The following is an 18,477-nucleotide window of genomic DNA, read 5'->3' as shown; positions in this document are numbered from 1 at the left end:
AAAAACCATTAAAGAGAAACAATTGAGAAAAATATAAGAACACTGATTTTTGAAGAGTTTATTAATAACAAAATAAAGATTTGGTTTTAGTTATGGACAACAAAAAAAAATGAAAAAGACATGATAAAACATTTTACTTATAAGAAGCAATTTAAAAATTTAGTATTGTAAGGAATTAGTTTTGGGTATATTTCTATCTGCCATTATGTACTGGCGAAGGCCAAAACATAGGGAAGAGTTCTTTTCCAAAATAACTTTCAAACAAAAAAATTAAAATAAATCTTTAATGAATTAAATTTATGATTACTATAAATACAAAAATATCATTTCTGATCTCAATTTAAAACAAATTTGGCAGCAACAATTGGATAAGACAGCTGTAAAAAGGATATTAGAAATAAAATTCAGTTCTAAAGGACTGTAAAACACAGCCTGTCTCTCATAAGGAAAGGCTTATTCTTGATGACATCACTGCATTTCTTAACATACTAAAATCAATAGCCAACTCCACTCCATAAAGTGGCCAACACTGTCAAATTATAAAAGGCTACAATAAGTAAGACATGTTCCAATTAAAAATATTCAAACAATACTAAATTTGGATATTTATTCAAAAGAGCTTTTTATCTACAAATATAAAGCTCAAATTTTCTTATAAAAAGAAAGCAAACTTTTAAAAACAAATGAAAATTTAAACAGAATAATGTCAAAACAGAAACATACCATTAAAAGATGGTGCTTCAACAATGTCACCTTCCTAGAAATAGCAACCAAATCTCCCTCAAATTACACCTATCTTTAAAAAGAAGGCATTATGTGGTCCTAGAAACACTAAGTTTGAATAAAAGACGAGATGGTCATGGCTGGAATACCTTTGGTCTTATCAATCAAGAAGCAAAACTTAAAGAAAATTACAGAGGCAGGAGATAGTCAAGATCAAATGATAGAAAAATAAAGCTTTATGTAGGAAGGAGCAAGTAGAATTTTCAACCTCAGCTTGAAAATTGAAACCAAAGGAAAGATAACTGCAAGATTTTCACACATGTAAAACCTGGAAAAAGATACCCTTAAGTAAGAAACAGACCCAATAAGCTGAGTATGGGATTTAACCAGTGAAACACTTGAGTAACTCTTCATTGGATGTTTGTTCCAAGACATGTATTTTTATACAACAGGTAGAAAATACTCTAGATCTATGCTGACCTGAGGCCCAACAACAAGCTAAATAACTTTAAAAAGATATAATTACAAACCAAAATAAATTTAAATGGATATGATCACAAACCAGGATAAATTGTTGAAAATTGTTGTAAGAAATGGCTGGGCTAACACAGAAAGATACTAAATAACCAACCTAACATAAAACATGATCAGGAAAATCGATATGTTGCCCTTCAGAAAGGAATAACTCTTTGAAAGAGTCAAGGACAATTTGGTGGGGATTTAAGAATATATTTTCACTATCTCTATTCTTTGCATTAGAATATGTCAGATTTTCAACTTCATGTACGTTTTTTTTTTTTTTTTTAACTTTTTAATGATAAAAGAAATGCTGTAATATTTTCTGACTGCTACAAAAAGGGAATCAAAGCCAGTTATAGGTTAGTTTTGTAGTAACTAGTCCCCTTCACTTACACTCAACTATATCAATTTTATTTTCCTTCCTCCTTACAAAGTTTTATGCATATTTTCAAATCACCACAGATTTGTAATTTTAAAAGAAGAATGCAATTTTTTTCCCTATTTTAAGCTTCAATACAAGAACCAGATAAACAATCTTAGTGAGGAAATTAATGCCCAAACATTAAAACCAAGTAAATGCTATGCTTACAATGAATAAACTAGCATTGAATGGGTCTATACAAAAACATATCTCTATACCCTCATTGTGTTATTTTATCAATATGGATTGATGTTTGTTTCAAGTTTTAGTCTACACTACATGCTCTCTATTAGCAGTAGTAGTTCTACTACTAATTTACAGTATGTGTCTTAAATTTCCAGTTTTCTGCTAACAGTTGAGTGCATTGAGTTGGCAAAGTAGTATCAAATTAATAAGATTAGTTTTCAGTAAGTATTGTTGAAGATTATATATTTCATATACTACCATAATGAAATGAAAACATACAAGGTATAATACCTGCTTGGCTTGAATTTCACATAACCAAAGTTGACCATCTTTCAGTAAAAACCTTTAAAAATAAAAATACATTTAAAAAGAGGGGAAAAAATACATTACAGAGAACAAAGTGCTTAAAGTTTTAACACAAAGTATCTTAGATTAACCATTTTGATACCAATTCACTTGAGACTGCCCTGGTTCTACGACACAAACTTCTTGCTTTAAAATGGTCTAAATTAAAACCTGCAATCAAAATTTCATGTTAATTTGTTCCAGACACCAACTGAATAATGATAAAGTTATTTTACTACATCCTTCTTTATTTCAAAACTTAACTGAAACATAGGCAGCGTATTTCAATAGAAATGGGGTATCAAAAGGGTTAAAAAGATTAAATATTTAACATAAGTCACAGATGATTTTTAACTGCTACTGATAAAGCATTCAAAAAGAAAAAAGAAAAAAAATTAAACACTGGATCTGAAAATATTGCTTTTCATATAAAAAGTAATTTAAAATGACTGAAAAAGTAAACTAAACTACAACCACAAAAACAACAATGTAGGTAACATCACAGGACACTTCAACAAAATGAGCCAACTGGGTTGGTAAAATGTTAGGGATGGTGGCAAGGAGAGAAATAAGCATAGCAGTCTTGGATCAGGAGAGAATAATATAATCAGCAATTCCAGGGAAGTAGTGACTCTAAAAGAAAACAGCTCAATGGTCAGTGCTTTACAGTATCAAGTCTTGCCCACCAGCTGGACTGTGACTTCTCTTCACAATGTAGTTTGTGTGTGTGTGTGTGTGTGTGTGTATTTGTGTGAGTGTGTGCATGCACATGCAAAGTGAGAAAAAGAGAAAATACGAAGACATAAAAAGATGGCCGGGGGGGGGGGGGGGGAGAAAAAGAAAAGAGAAGGGATAGAGCCTAACTTCATTACTCTTAATGTGTCAGCAATATTCTAGAGTACAGAGCACCGAAAATTTTCAGTACGTAAAGAGAGAAATAGGGTTTTGCAGCCATAGACATCAAGGAGGTCATCACAGAAGACTAAGAGATTGCTTGAAATAACAGTCACAGGAAATGTGATGGCTGAACAAAGCAATGAGGAAAATTAGAAAAGACAGAACTGTGGATTTGTTGAACTTTGGTGTTGTTGGAAGCAATAACTGAAGACAACCAGGACTAACAGAATATGAAATTTGTGAGTCATTAAGGGTACAGTAAGCAGTCAGGTTTGACAAAGCCAGGGAATGTTGGCATACAGAGTTACATTGCATTTAGGTCTTAGCACGGCAGAGGTTTGTTTTAACCCTTTTGATACCAACCCACCTAAGACTACCCCAGGTTTTATGACATAAACTTATTGTTTTAAAGTGACTGAACTTAAAACTTCCCAACAAAACTTCATGTAAATTCATGAGCCAAACACCAACAGAAGTTATTTTATTAAATTCTTCATTATTTTAAAAATTAATTGAAACAAAGACACTGTGTTTCAGCATAAATATAGTAACAAAAGGGTTAACAGGAAGACTAAAGCAAAAACTCAGGACTAGCTGCTGACTACTGTACCAGTTTTTGGGAGGACCTAAACAGGCTTGCCATACATAATATCCTTGCCAAGGGGTATCAATCAAGGACTGGAGAAGTATGGATACAAGATTATGTACCAGCTGACAGAACTGTTTCTTGGTACAACCCATAGTTTTAGGATTTATAACTATCTAGAACAACAGTGCTTTCTTGCAATTAATAGCACACCACCTAAAGGAGGTGTTACTTAAATCCAAGTGACACAACAGACTAGTGTCCGCTAAATATAACCAAGCTCAATAAGCCTCATACTTCTTATTCTCACATATACAAGTAGTAAATATTTTAATAAAATGGAAATATAAAAACTTCAATAATATTTTATCATTTTAGTGAAGTGTCTGTGAGTTAATAAACATCTAAAAACTTGTGCAAAAATTAAAATAATTAAATGAAGTGTCATCAAAACAAACCGTAAGAATCGGAGTCGTTCCTGCACTTGTTGAATATGATTGAATCTGCCATCAGGATAAATATTACTAGGATCTTCAAATGGATGTTCTAAAACAACAAAAGAAGAAGAATTTAAACCAGATAGAAAGATTGTGTTTTTATTGTATTGTTCAGTAATTAATCTAACTAGTGACATTCAACTACAAGGAATCATTAATTTGCTCATTTTACAAAAATCATTAAATTTTTTGGAATTTAGAATTATTTGCCTATTATTATTACTATTATTATTATTATTATTATTATTATTATTATGGCAGCAAACTGGCAGAATTGTTAGCATGCCAGGCGAAATGCTTAGTGGTATTTTGTCAGTCTTCACATTCCAAGTACAAATTCTGCCAAGGTTAACTTTGCTCTTTGTCCTTTTAGGGTCAATAAAATAAAGTACCAGTCAAGTACTAGTGTCAATGTCAACTTTTCCTCCTTAAAAATTGTACCATAATTATTATTATTATCATTATTAATTATTATTATTATTATTATTATTATCAAGGCAGCAGGCTGCCAGAATCATTAACACATCAAACAAAATGCTTAACAGCTTTTCTTTCACCTCACAGTGTTCTGAGTTCAAATTCTGCCAAGGTCAACTTCACCTTTCATTTTTTTCGAGATCATTAAAATAAAGTACCAATCAAGTACTGGAGTTAGTGTAATTGATTAACTCCCTCCCACTAAAATTCACTTCATGCCAAAATTTGAGACATTATTTTTAACATTAGCATGTGAGGCAAAATGATTAGTGGTATTTTGTTCTGTATTTACATTCTGAGTTCAAATTCTGCTGCGGTAAATTTTGCCTTTCATCTTTTCAGGGTTGATGTAACTGACTAGCCCCTACTCTCAAAACTTTAGGCCTTGTGCCTATAGTAGAAAGAATTATTATTGTTATTATTACTATTATTTGGCAGAATCATTAGCACGCTGGGCAAAATGCCTTGCAGTATTTCGTCTGCCACTACGTTCTGAGTTCAGATTTGGTTGAGGTTCACTTTGCCTTTCATCCTTTCAAGATCGATAAATTAAGTACCAGTGAAACACTGGGGTCTGATGTAATCAACTAGCCCCCTTCCCCAAATTTCACACCTTGTGCCTATAGCAGAAAGGATTATTATTATTATCATCATCATTAAAGTAGCAAACTGGTAGAATTGTTGCAGCACTAGACAAGATGATCAGTGACATTTCTTCCAGCTCTAAGTTCCGAGTTCAAATTCCAATGAGGTAGACTTTGCCTTTCATCATTTCAGGGTCAATGACATAAGAACCAGTTGAGCACTGGAGTCAATGTAATCAATTATCCCCCACCCTAACATTTCAGGCCTTGTGCTTATAGGTGAAAGGATTATTATTATCCCCAATCTTTACATTCTGAGTTCAAATATTGCCATGGTCAACTTTGCTTTTCATCCTTTTAAGGTCAATAAAATGAAGCACCTGTCAGGTAACTGAGACTGATGTAACTGACTAACCCCACTTAACCTAAAATTGCTGGCCTCATCAAAATTATTAAAGGCAGCAGGCAAAATAATGGTATGACAGAGAAAACGCTTAATGGAGTAGCATTTCTTCCGACACTATATACATTCTCACTAAAAATTCCACCAAGGTCAATTTTACATTTCGTCCTTTCAGGGTTGATAAAATAAGTACTAGTTGAGCACTGGGGTCAATGTAATTGACTAGCCACCACCCACCAAATTTCAGCCCTTGTGCCTATATTAGAAAGAATATTATTTATGAAACAAAACTTCAAAACACTTTTTAATTGCAAACCAAATGGATTTTTGGTTTTTGACTCGGGCTTACCCTTCCACCCACCACCCAAAACTGTGCTCAAAAGTAATTTCTACAGAAAATACAAACCACCTTAGATAAATAGATTTTATTACAGAAAACTATCAATGAACAAGTCAATGGATCAAGGCTTTTCTCTTAAAAGAAATATTCAACTTGTTTCAATGACAATATTATCAAATATGTTTTGTAGAATGATGAGCGTTTTTTATGAGTACTACTGGATTACTTGAATCCATATATTGTGACTTATATATATATATTTATATATATATATATATATACAGGTGTTTATGACAAACCATGTTATTTTGCCAACCGGGTTTACAGATAGAAGTACAAAGTACATAAGGAATTAGATATATATATATATATATATATGGCAGCATGGAAGGCAAACGTTAAACGATGATGATGATATTTATATAGATGAAACAGTAAAAATACATTATCAGAACCCTCATTCAAATTACATCATCTTTGTCATCATTTTACATCCACTTTCTAAGCTGAAATGGATTAAACAGTTTGCAATGGTCAGAGTCAGAACACATTTGTGAGCACTGCCCACCTAGACAGGTCAGAAGAGTGTATCTCGCTTGCATATCATTTTTGACTAGGATTCAATCCCAACTCCTTTACAGAGTGTACTGGATGCTTTTTTTTTTTTCATGGCACTGCTCCCAACCCAGTGTCATATCTTCCACAAGATATATCTTCATAGATATTGTCATATCTTCACAACCTCACACTTTACAGAGTGTACTAGGTACATTTTTTATGGCATCAGCACTAGAGAGGTTATCATGACCATGACATGCTTAAAGACACCTCGCAACCTTACATCTATGCTCACTCACCCATCCATTTACAGAGTGAGAATCATGAATGATAATGGAAAGAGGGACGTGTGACAGTAGGATAAGTGATAAGGGTTTTCAGAATTCTAAGACAGATACATATATTCAAGACAACAGGGCAATGTGACAAAGAAACTGAGAAATGACAAAATTCATCTAAAGTCACAAAAAAAGGGGGATGTTCTTTTCCTTTAATGATTACAGTCATTAGACTATAACCATGCCAGGTCCAAGAGTTTATTTATTTATATCCCTCCCAGTACCTTGTTTGGTAATTATTTTATCATCTTTGGAAGAAGAAAGGTAAAGTTGGCCAGAGAATGTAACAAAAAACTAAGTGATTTATCTGATGCTCTATAAATTCTGCCAACCAAACACAGAACAGATACAAAAAAAAATCAAAAGTGATACTGTTATCGTTTACTCAACCATCCTAATATTCTATCCTCTCATATTTAGTTTAGTTAATAATAAATAGATGACTTTTCTTCTTTTTGAAATAAAGATATTCCACAACTTTAAACAAAAATTAATTAGAAAATTACACTATAATTTATTTTCTAGCACAAACAAAAAGAGTACAATAAGTTTACCTTTTGCATAAGACCTGGCATTCTCCATGTAAGTTGCTAAATTTTGAGCTACAAGCATAACAATAGAATGCTGATGGTGTAACTGACTAATTACTTGATTCCTATAATACATGTGAGGTGTTCGCTGAGCATGAGGAAAATTTTGAGATGTCTGCAACAGAGAATAAAAAAGCAAAAGAGAAAATATTACATATAAAATACAGTTGTGTTCAATAAGGAGAGATAGTTTGTAAATTGTTTAAGTTCCTCATTCAATTTCGTGTGCATGTGTGTGTGTGTGTATATAGATATCATCATCAAAAAACACAAATGTAGTTTAAAATTCACAACTGTTTCAGCAGCATTTTATTGATGAATACTTAGTTTACATCATGACTAAAAACATGATCATATATCCAACTATAAGAATTAGTAATTTATTCAAGTCTGTCTGTCTGTGTGGGAGGGGCATCATTCTCAATGTTTAATGTCCACTGTTCCAAGCTTGCATGGATCAGGTAAAGTTTATTGAGACACATTTTCTACAGCTGAATGCTCCCCCCCCCCCCCCACCGTTGCCAAGCCTCACTTTGTTTCCAAGGTTGCCTGGATACATTTTTGCTGAATATTAAAATTCAATGACAGTTTGTATGACAGTGACACTCATTTACAACTATTAGGCAATGTCAAGAGAAAATACACAATCACACACACACATCTGTGTGTGGGTATACATACACAACAGGCTTCTTCCAGTTTGCATCTACTGAATACACTCACAAGGCTTTCATCAGCCCAGAGCAATAGTAGAAGACACTTGCCCATGGTGTTGCAGCATGGGACTGAACCTGAAACCATATAGGTGGAAACCTAACTGACATCTAAAACTCTCAAAAAGCATGGTACTGCCTTTGAGGATCTCAGCCAATCTACTATTTATATCATTTTTCTCTATTTGTTGCGCCACTAAGTTACAGGATATACACAGATGACAATGACAAGTCCCGTAACCCCTTGGGGGTTGTCAGACCACTGCAGCTATGCAGCATATCTAGGGTGAGAAAGCCTGGTGGAGCCCATCCCTCTCCAGGCTAATCTCATTTCTACAGCAGAGTAGACTGGAGCAATGTAAAATGAAGTGTTTTGCTCAAGAACACAATGGCTCCACCCAGTCCAGGGATCAAAACCACAGTCATGAATCCAACACCCAAACCACTAAACAACACGCCTCCACTAGTGGTACTCATTTCTACAGCTGAGTGGACTGGAGCAACGTGAAATGAAGTGTTTTGCTCATGAACACAATGTATCGCCTGGTCCAGGTATCGAAACCACAATCTTATGATCATAAGTCCAACACCCTAACCACTGAGCCACACACCTCTACCATACACATGGATACAACATACAAACACAGGTATTCATACCAATGTAAACAAGCGCATGCTTACACATTTTCTGGCTACCAAATTCCACTCAAAGTATTGACCAAAAAATTGGCTATACTAAAAGATATTTGCTCTATGTGCTGTGCAATGGGAATGGTCCCAGAACCAAGCAGTTGCAAAGCAAGTTTCTTAACCAAGAGCTATTCTTTGAGCTGATGAATTTACAAACTAGAATAAGAATCACTCAGAAAATGAAGTAGAGGTTATTCATTTATTCTAAGCTAGGGATTTCTTCTGTCACTGCTGGTATGATTATGGAGCATTCGGAGAGAAATCTTAGTTTTGGGTAAAGGAATTTATCATTGTTTCAATGTCCAATTTCCTGTAATCACTTGGAATTTGTTGAGGCAGATTTTCTAAGGTTAAATGCTCTTCCTTTTACCAACCCTCAACCATTTCCAAGTAAGATTAATATTTCCACACAACTGGATGGAAGATTGCAAATGAAGGACACCACTTGTACGATGAGGACACTCATTTAGAACTACCATGTTGTGTCAAGACAAGGAGGCACTAACACACACACACACACACACACTCGACAATCTTTCAGTTTCCATCTACCAGATCCACTCACAGGGCTTTGGATGTTCTGGGACTGTAGTAGAAGACACTTGCCCAAGCTGCCACGCAGTGGTACTGAACTTGAAACATTGTAGATCAAACTTCTTAACCACATAGCCACATCTGTGCCTAATTATTATCATTATTATACACACACATATACACACAGAAAAGGAGTGTCAAGATATAAAGATCAAGTTACAACATAAAGAGAAACTTACTTCAGGAAATAACTGACATATTTCTCTAATTTGTTTCAAGGCAGGTAAAACCCATTTGTCATTCTTCAGCTCTTCAACAAACCTGCTAATCCACTGCATCTTCTGACTATCACGATCCTGAGAGGAGAAAACACATGCACATAATGTAGAAAAAATATAAGCAATAAACCTTTTGTTAACATACTTTTGTTGAAATAGACAGATCTTTTGGGATGCTGTCCCAGACTTGGGAATTTTTTAATTAAATGAAAATTTTCAAATTTGGCACATTGAGGTAATTTTTTCACACTGTATCTGAATTTGGGGTTCATTTATTAGCAGAAAAATTAAGGAAAATGTTACAGAGGTTTAAAGTTTGATCATTTTTAGTCCAATTAGAAAACAGCCAGCATTTTGTACATGTTTCCTGTCTGTTGTCTGCAACAAAATGACAGACAGAAATAACACAGGCACAAAATGACATTACTCATCAAAACTTGCGGTGGTAGTTGCAATGGTAAAAGTGTCAAACTACAGCTTTGCTTGTTACTATGAAAACCAACACTGAAATTTACAGTAACAGTCTACATTTAGTTCTAAAACTTATGTTTCTGTTTCTTATTTTTTATTGTCATTAAATTCAAGTGAATCCACCATTATTTTACAGACTCCTCTCCGATAAATTTCTGATGAGCCATGCAGTTGTAAATAATTTACAATTCTTCTCACAATACACAAAATGAGTAAAATGTTTAATCTCTACTTCTCTCTCTCACTCTTCTTTTCAAAAAATTTCCTTGCTACTACTTTTTTCACTGTGGTCCCCTTCACAATGTTATTCACTGATTAACTGGGTTGCTACTCCCGATATAATATCTATCAGTAATATCGCTTATCCGTTTCACTATATGTACACTTCTGTGTGAAGGCGCATGGCTCAGTGGTTAGAGCATCGGGTTTGCAATCATGAGGTAGTGAGTTTGATTCATGGACTGGGCTGTGTGTTGTGTTCTTGAGCAAGAGACTTTATTTCACATTACTCCAGTTCACTCAGCTGTAGAAATGAGTTGCAATGTCACCGGTGCCATGTTGTATTGGCCTTTGCCTTTTCCTTGGATAACATCAGTGATATGGAGAGGAGAGGCTGGTGTGCATGGGCGACTGCTGGTCTTCTAAATACCTTGCCGAGACTTGTGCTTCGGAGAGTAACTTTCTAGGAGCAATCCCATGGTCATTCATGACCGAAAGGAGTCTTTACCCTTTACACTTCTAGTGAATTAATATATGGCAGAATACTTTTTTTATATTCTCCTCCTCATTCAACATATTACTATGAGCACAGAATTACTACAATACTGATTTCTTTGACCACACAAATTAGAGAAGACTAACAAGTGCAAACATTCTCAGATCTGATCTCACTCCTTTTCCCACATTTTCCTTGGTCTATCTAAGTTTAGATTTGTAGCAAAAATCTAAATACTAGATTTAAAAAAAAATTTTTTTTTTAAACTATGAAAGCTCATCAATCTAGAAAATAATGACTTTCTTTGATGAAGCACATGACCCAGTTTGTAAACAATGGTACAGTAGTGCTTACTTTCTAAATCTTAGAAGAATGAACAGTGAAGCCAACTCTGATATGAATTGATGTTATTGTTATGAACCCCAAACTATCCATATCATCATTATTTTAACTTCCATTTTTCCATGTTTGCATGGATCAGACAAAATTTGTTGAGGCAACTTTTCTATGGCTTGATGCCCTTCCTGTCATCAACCTTCACTTGTTTCTAAGCAAGGAAATATTTCCCCATGACCAAACATGTTTTCCACAGAAGACTGGAAACAAACAACATAACTTGTATGATGATGATGATGCTCATTTATAATCACCATGTGACATCAAGACAAGAGTATAAACACACAAGGTTGGCTTCTTCCAGTTTCCATCTACCAAAATTCACTCACATGGCTTAGGGCAATAGTAGGAGATACTTGCCATGCAGGGGAGTGAACCCAAGGCCATATGGTTGAGAAGCAAGCTTCTTAACCACACAGCCATGCCAGATACAATAAATAATACACCTAGTTCAGCCCTGAACTACCAGAGTTATCCCTACCAAACTAAATCTAGAAAATGATAAACAACAAAGAAAAGCATAATGGTTGAAGAATAAACACATTTTTTAAAATATTTACCTGAGAGCAACTATAATCCAGAATTTTTATATGAGCTGTCAGGGCTTGGTCCATGATCTCAGTTGGAACATCTTCACTATGAGCAAGATTCCATAACAACCCTAAAACCTGAAGGAAAAAAAAGAAAAAAAGGAAATAAATCATCATTGGAAAATAAATCAAAATTATTTTGTTACCTAAATCTTAGAAACAATCTTTAGATCAATAATAGAAGTTTTACTGTTAAAACTATTTAAACATTTATATATATGCCTATAGTACAGCAACACTTACAGTTTGCATTTCCAGTCTTAAACTTTCATCTTGTCTAGAATAGTGATCCTCTGGAAGTTGTACAGAAACATGCAGCCAAATGTATACCTTCTCTCAGTCAATCACCATATCTTGAACCAACTGCTTCCCTGGGCATCAACACACTAAAGTTTCAATGTCTAGCAGCTGACTTGATAGAAACCCACAAAACAAGATTATCCACTATCTTTCCAACAACAATTCTGGCCACCTTTTTGGATTCAATACCTCTACCACTTGTGAACTTGCTTATAAAATCAAAAAACGAACAACACCCACGGCTTCAGAAACATTTTTTACATACTTAGAATTGTTGAAGCATGGAATAAACTACCCATATCAATTGTTAGCCGTCAGAACACTGCATCCTTCGAAAACTCCATGCTTCCTGGAATTCACCAACACTATTCCTGACATATTTATACTCTTTCCACTTTATGACTATTTTAATGTTCACCTTTCTGTCTTTTTGTGCTTTATTCTGTGTACTTTGCCTGTACTTCTAGCTTTTGTAGCTGTCTTTCTTTACTTGGCTTATATGTCTGCCTTTTGCCTCCTATTTTAACCATTTCCTATTAGTCACAGTGCACCTAAGCACTGTATACAACAAGCTCGTTATTATCATTACTATTATAAAAAAAACAGTCATAAAGGAATCATCATAATTTAATGTCTGTTGCCCAAGCTGGCATGGGTTGGACAGTTTGACCAGGGTTGGTAAACCGAGGGGCTGCACCAGACGCCAGTCTGATTTGGCATAGTTTCCATAGCCGGATGCCCTTCCTAACACCAACCACTCCAAAAGTGTAGTGGTTGCTTTTACGTGCCACCAGCACAGGTCCTAGTTGCAGGACACCAGTATCTGCCACAACTACGATTTCACTTGGCTTGATGGGTCTTCTTCTCAAGCATGGCATATCGCAAAATTAATTAAGACAACTATTCTTTTATTTGTTTCAGTCATTTGACTGTGGCCATGCTTTAGTCGAACAGATTGACCCCAGAACTTATTCTTTGTAAGCCTAGTACTTATTCTATCGGTCTCTTTTGCCGAACTGCTAAGTTACGGGGATGTAAACACATCAATATCGGTTGTTAAGCGATGGAGGGGGGGGGGGCAAACACAGACACACAATCATATATATATATATGACAGGCTTCTTTCAGTTTCCATCTACCAAATCCACTCACAAGGCTTTGGTCGGCCCAAGGCTATAGAAGACACTTGCTCAAGGTGCCATGCAGTGGGACTGAACCCAGAACCATGTGGCTGGTAAGCAAGCTACCTACCACACAGCCACTCCTGCACCTTTAACTAGTTAAAAAGATATTTAAAATTAACAGTAATAAACAATGTAATTATGGAGAAATATTTCAAGAGAGGAAAAAATAAAAATCAAGTATTTGATAAAGTGAAAAGTCATACAAGATGGAGAACATAATTTGTATTTCCTAATTCAAGCTTTTTCACCATGACAAATGAAAGTCTATACATATATAGTTCATTTTACATTAGTTTTTGCATGCTAGTACAAGTTAGATGAATATAAAATTGAGGCATTACTTTACAGCCAAATGCCTTTCCTGTTGCTAACACTAATCTGTTTTGCAAGTAAGAGATCATTTATTACATGCTTTTTCAAAGGCACCAAATGAACAGATAAATTGTTGACTGAAGCAACAACAACAACACACACACACACACGCCTATATGAGTACAACAGACTCCAAGTTTCTAACCACCAAAACCTTGTGAATAGATTTAGTAGAAGACACTTGCCCAAGATACCATGCAGTAGGACTGAACTCAAGATCATATAGTTGCAAAGTGAACTTCTGAACAACGAAGTTATGTCTGCTATATATGTTATCATCATCATCATCATTTAATGTCCTCCATCCATGCTGGCATGGATCGGATGGTTTAACAGGGGCTGGCCAGAATGCACCATACTTCTATGTCTGTTTTGGCATGGTTTTTTTTTTTACACAGCTGGATGCCTTTCCTAACACCAACCACCCCTGCAGAGTGGACTATATCTATAATTAAACTTCTCCAATTGAAGCATAATGATATGCCAAACAATTTAATGTTCTACTAAAATTCTAATCAAGGCTTTTTTTTTTGTGTCTGAAGCAATAACATTTCACAAAACTGAACACCCCTAAGAAATGGAAAATGGATAGGTAATAGCTATTGTCCTTCTGTGACCAGTAGAACTATCTAAGACAGTTTGTCATTGAAACATATCAAATAATGGGACAAATAAATTAAATGACAAGCCAAAGTAAAAATATATTACAAACCTTATGAGCCATCACACCTTCTTTATCATCCTCTGCTAATCTCCTAATGAGCTCTAATAACTTTTCTCTCTGCTTTCTCATAGCATTAGTCCAGCTTCCCTATAACAAATAACATAAAAACATTTACAGAAATTTATTTCAAAATCAAATCTTTAAATCTTAAAATTGTTTTAAGCAAGTGAAAACATAGAAAAATATATTGACCTAAAATTATAGTTACATCTTGAATTTTACATTGAGAGTTCTACTACATATTCAGCAACATATACATGGCTTATATCATTTTAAAAGGATAAGTGCACTCCAAATATTTTTTTTTAAATTATCAAGTGCAGAATCAAAGAATTAATTTATAATACAAAACAGCAGATGCAAAAACGGGAAAAAAATGTAACACTTGTAGATCAAGTTTTATTTAAAAGGATTGTTTTTACTATAGCAGTATCACTTAGATGAATTCTCAAAACCAAAAAAAAAAATGAAAAAGTTAGGGTTAGGAAAATAAATGGCTGGAAAATAAATCACAGGAAAAGAGTGAGGAGTCAAAAACAAGAATTAACTATTACTTCTGTAAGAGATTTAGATGGTATTGTGTAAGGTAAGAACAATCATCAATTTTAGGTTCTTTTTCCAGGTTGGATAGGTTTACAATAAAACAGTTTTCCACTTGTCTTTTTTCTTTTTTTTTTTTTGTACTTATTAGTCTAACTTGACTGTTTTTCCCCCCCAAAACTTCTTATGTCTGTTTATATTATAGACTAGCAGAAATACCCGGCGTTGCCCGGGTTAAAGAGAATAATGAAATCTAAAAACGCCGTCTAGACTACGCATCATCTTTATATATAGAGATGTATATACACACACGCACCCAAACACACGTATATATATGTATATCAATATAAATATATGAAAGTCACTGAAGTTTCGTAAAAGAAGGTGATCATGTACATACTTTCTTGCTGTTGTGATTATAACACCTCATTGTAAACTATGTTCCTTGTTTTCCCTTGTGGAGCATATACAAATAGGTTTTTTGTTGCTGCCCACTCTTGAGCAGCCAACATACAGTTGTCCATGTGAGAAGCAGGGCTCTTCCAAGAGAAGACCAGCTACAGACAGTGTTTGACCCTGATATTTGTTTATGGACATGGCAAAAGTCACATGAAGGGGGAATTGTAGTCTTCTGAATGTAAAAGGAATGTCTGCTCCTGATGGAGTAAGAGGAATTCTTGGAATAAAGACGTCATCCCCTTTTGCACATCCAGAAAGAATGGTAGCCTCGATAACGTTTGACATCATTTTCTAAATAATGCTCATCTGTTATGTTCGGGTTAAAATTTCATCAACATCAAAAATATATGAATTTTCATGGGAGTTATGGCCGTTATGCAAAGAATATAATTTCCAAATTTCATAAAGATCCATTCAGTACTTTTGACGTAGTTTTGGATAAGAAAACAAATGACTAATGTGTGTGTTTGTGTGCATGTGTATGTGTGTGTGATGGGTGTATATATGTATAGATATCTGTATGCATGTATATATGTATATATGTGTACATATTACATGTACAAACAAAATTTGAAGATTTCTCTCAAAATATGATAAAAATCCAAGATAATTAAAAAAAAAAAAAGAAAATCTACTCACTTGAAAGCATTCAAACAAATGATCTAACTGTTCAGGAGAGAAATCCCATGCCAATTTAGCCAACAAGTCATGAACGTTTTTTACAATAGCTTCATGTTTTCCAGACTGAAAATAATTAAGAAATATTTAGTGCAAGCTCTAAGAAAAAAGAAAAGAAAAACAGTAACAATTCTAACACCTTGACTGTGGAGGTATCATGAGCCCAGCCATCTTCCAGAAACAGAGACCATTATAGTAGCAGTGGAAAAGGTAGAGAGAAGAGGTAACACAACAGTTAAGTTGGAAGATGAAGTATGTCTATGAATGATTTTATCAATTAGTCAGATGGCACTTTTCTGGATGTGACCAAGGGTGTGTGTGCGTGTATGTGTAGCAGCAGCAGCAGCAGCAACTATTGAGGTCCTCAACTGAACATTGAAGAGCATCAATAATTATTAGGAGATGACATATCTTTTGGCCCTGAAGAGAAGGATTGGCCATTAGGATGTGGTCCAGGTGTGTTAAGGAAAGGATTTCACCAAGAGAGATCATCACTGATAGTAAGACACAACAATTGCAGTGATTTTTGAGGTTGAAAGAGGTAAGATTGAGATGTCCCCATTGGAGGTTGCTTCCAAGGCCTCTTTTCATGGAGTCAGTGTTTGTTTAGGATGCTTTGTTTAGGTTGTGAGTGGATGATGCACAACTGGAAATTGTTAGGGTGGAATGAAAGATAGTGTAATCTGCATAAGAGATGATGTCATGGATGTAGTGGTAAAGTAAAAGACCCGCTTCAGACATGAATGACAATGGGATTGCACCTAGAAAGTTCCCCTCTGAGACACAAGTCCAGGCAAGGTTGTTTATGGAAAACTAGCAGTCACCCATGCATACCAGTCTCCCTTCTCCATGACACCAATGTTATCCAAGGGAAAAGCCAACACAGCTTGGCACCAGTGACATCGCAACACATTTTTACAGGTGACTAAACTGGAGCAACGTGAAATAAAGGGCCTTGCTCAAGAATACAACACACAGCCCAGTCTGAGACAAAAAAAAAATGAAACCTGGGGCATACCAGAGTAGAAAGAATAAAATTAAATTGAATTACTGTTTGGCTACTTCAAAAACTTCATCTTGGCCTTTGTGGACTTGGAGAAAGCCTTTGACAGGGTCCCCCAATCCATTATCTGGTGGTCAATGTGGAAACTAAGAATAGATGAGTGGTTGGTGAGAGCTGTACAGGCTATGTACAGGGATGCTGTCAGTAAGGTGAGGGTTGGCAATGAGTACAGCAAAGAATTCAGAGTACAAGTAGGAGTTCACCAACAATCAGTGCTCAGCCCCTTCTTGTTCATCATAGTCCTCCATGCAATAACAGAGTAATTCAAGATAGGCTGCACTTGGGAGCTCCACTATGCTGCTAACCTTGCTCTTATAGCTGAATCACTACCTGAACTAGAGAAGATCCAGGTATGGAAGCAAGGTCTAGAATTGAAGGGCCTTAGAATTAAGGCAAAAACCAAAGTCTTAGTAAGTAGGAAGGTAGATAAATCACAAATCCCTTCAGGTAGATGGCTCTGCTCAATCTGTAGAAAAGGTGTTAGTAGAAACTCCATAAGATGCACCCAGTGTAAGCTTTGGACACATAAAAGATGCAGCAATATCAGAGGAAAGGTTAACAGTGGAAACTAGCTTTTAGATGTGGAAGATGTACAAGTACAATAAACGCTGAAAATGAAGAGAAAATAGACTCCATCAACTGCGGGGGGGGGGGGGGGAGTTAGAGGTAGTAGATTGCTTTTATTATCTACATGACCAAGTTAGTAGTGGAGGTGGATGCTCCGAGAGCATAGCTGTGAGAATAAGATTAAGCTGGGCAAAGTTCAGAGAGCTCCCACCCCTCTGGCAACAAAGGGCCACTCTCTCAGAGTGAAAGGCAGATTGTTTGAAGCCTGCGTGCAAACAGCTATACTGCATGGCAGTGAAACATGGGCTGTGACAGACAACGACATGCGTAGGCTTGAAAGAAATGAAGCCAGTAAGCTTCACTGGATGTGCAATTTCAGTGTACATATTTGATAGAGTGCAAACATCTTGGGAGAAAAGTTAGGCATAAGATTAAACAGATGTAGTGTGCAAGAGAGACAACTGCGCTGGTATGGTCAGGTGATGCAAATGGACGAGGACAGCTGTGTAAAGAAGTGCCGTTCTCTAACTGTGGAGGGAACCTATGGTAGAAGTAGACCCAAGAAGACATGGAACAAGGTGGTGAAGCATGATCTTCAAACTTTGTGCCTCACATAAGCAATGTGACCTTTAGTGATGTGCTGTGCTTGAGAAGACCCATCAAGCCAAGTGCACCTGTGCTGGTGGTATGTAAAGAACACCTTTCGAGTGTTGGGCCTCAGAGGCAAAGTGACAGAGTT

The 18,477-nt window shown here is 35.5% G+C and overlaps 1 protein-coding gene across 17 annotated transcripts in view; it reads right to left on the bottom strand.

Annotated features, from left to right (window-relative positions):
* The window catches only part of LOC106883044 (ubiquitin carboxyl-terminal hydrolase 9X), a 160,126-nt gene that overhangs the window by 63,939 nt on the left and 77,710 nt on the right, over positions 1-18,477 (bottom strand). For 9 of the 17 annotated variants that reach the window (XM_089357649.1, XM_089357653.1, XM_089357648.1 and 6 more), the window contains 7 exons: positions 16,070-16,174; positions 14,420-14,518; positions 11,822-11,929; positions 9,641-9,757; positions 7,429-7,579; positions 4,136-4,223; positions 2,129-2,192 (listed from right to left, as the gene is read on the bottom strand). In XM_089357649.1, coding sequence (XP_089213775.1) covers positions 2,129-2,192; positions 4,136-4,223; positions 7,429-7,579; positions 9,641-9,757; positions 11,822-11,929; positions 14,420-14,518; positions 16,070-16,174 — 732 coding nt within the window. The remainder of the gene's footprint in view (positions 1-2,128; positions 2,193-4,135; positions 4,224-7,428; positions 7,580-9,640; positions 9,758-11,821; positions 11,930-14,419; positions 14,519-16,069; positions 16,175-18,477) is intronic. The other 8 variants (XM_089357658.1, XM_089357664.1, XM_089357657.1 and 5 more) reach the window with 1 other exon arrangement.

Source organism: Octopus bimaculoides, chromosome 9, assembly GCF_046866305.1.
Source record: "Octopus bimaculoides isolate indiv1 chromosome 9, ASM4686630v1, whole genome shotgun sequence".
NCBI lineage: Eukaryota > Metazoa > Mollusca > Cephalopoda > Octopoda > Octopodidae > Octopus > Octopus bimaculoides.
The sequence above is the reverse complement of the archived record's forward strand: the minus strand, read 5'-3'. Positions and strand labels throughout refer to the sequence as shown.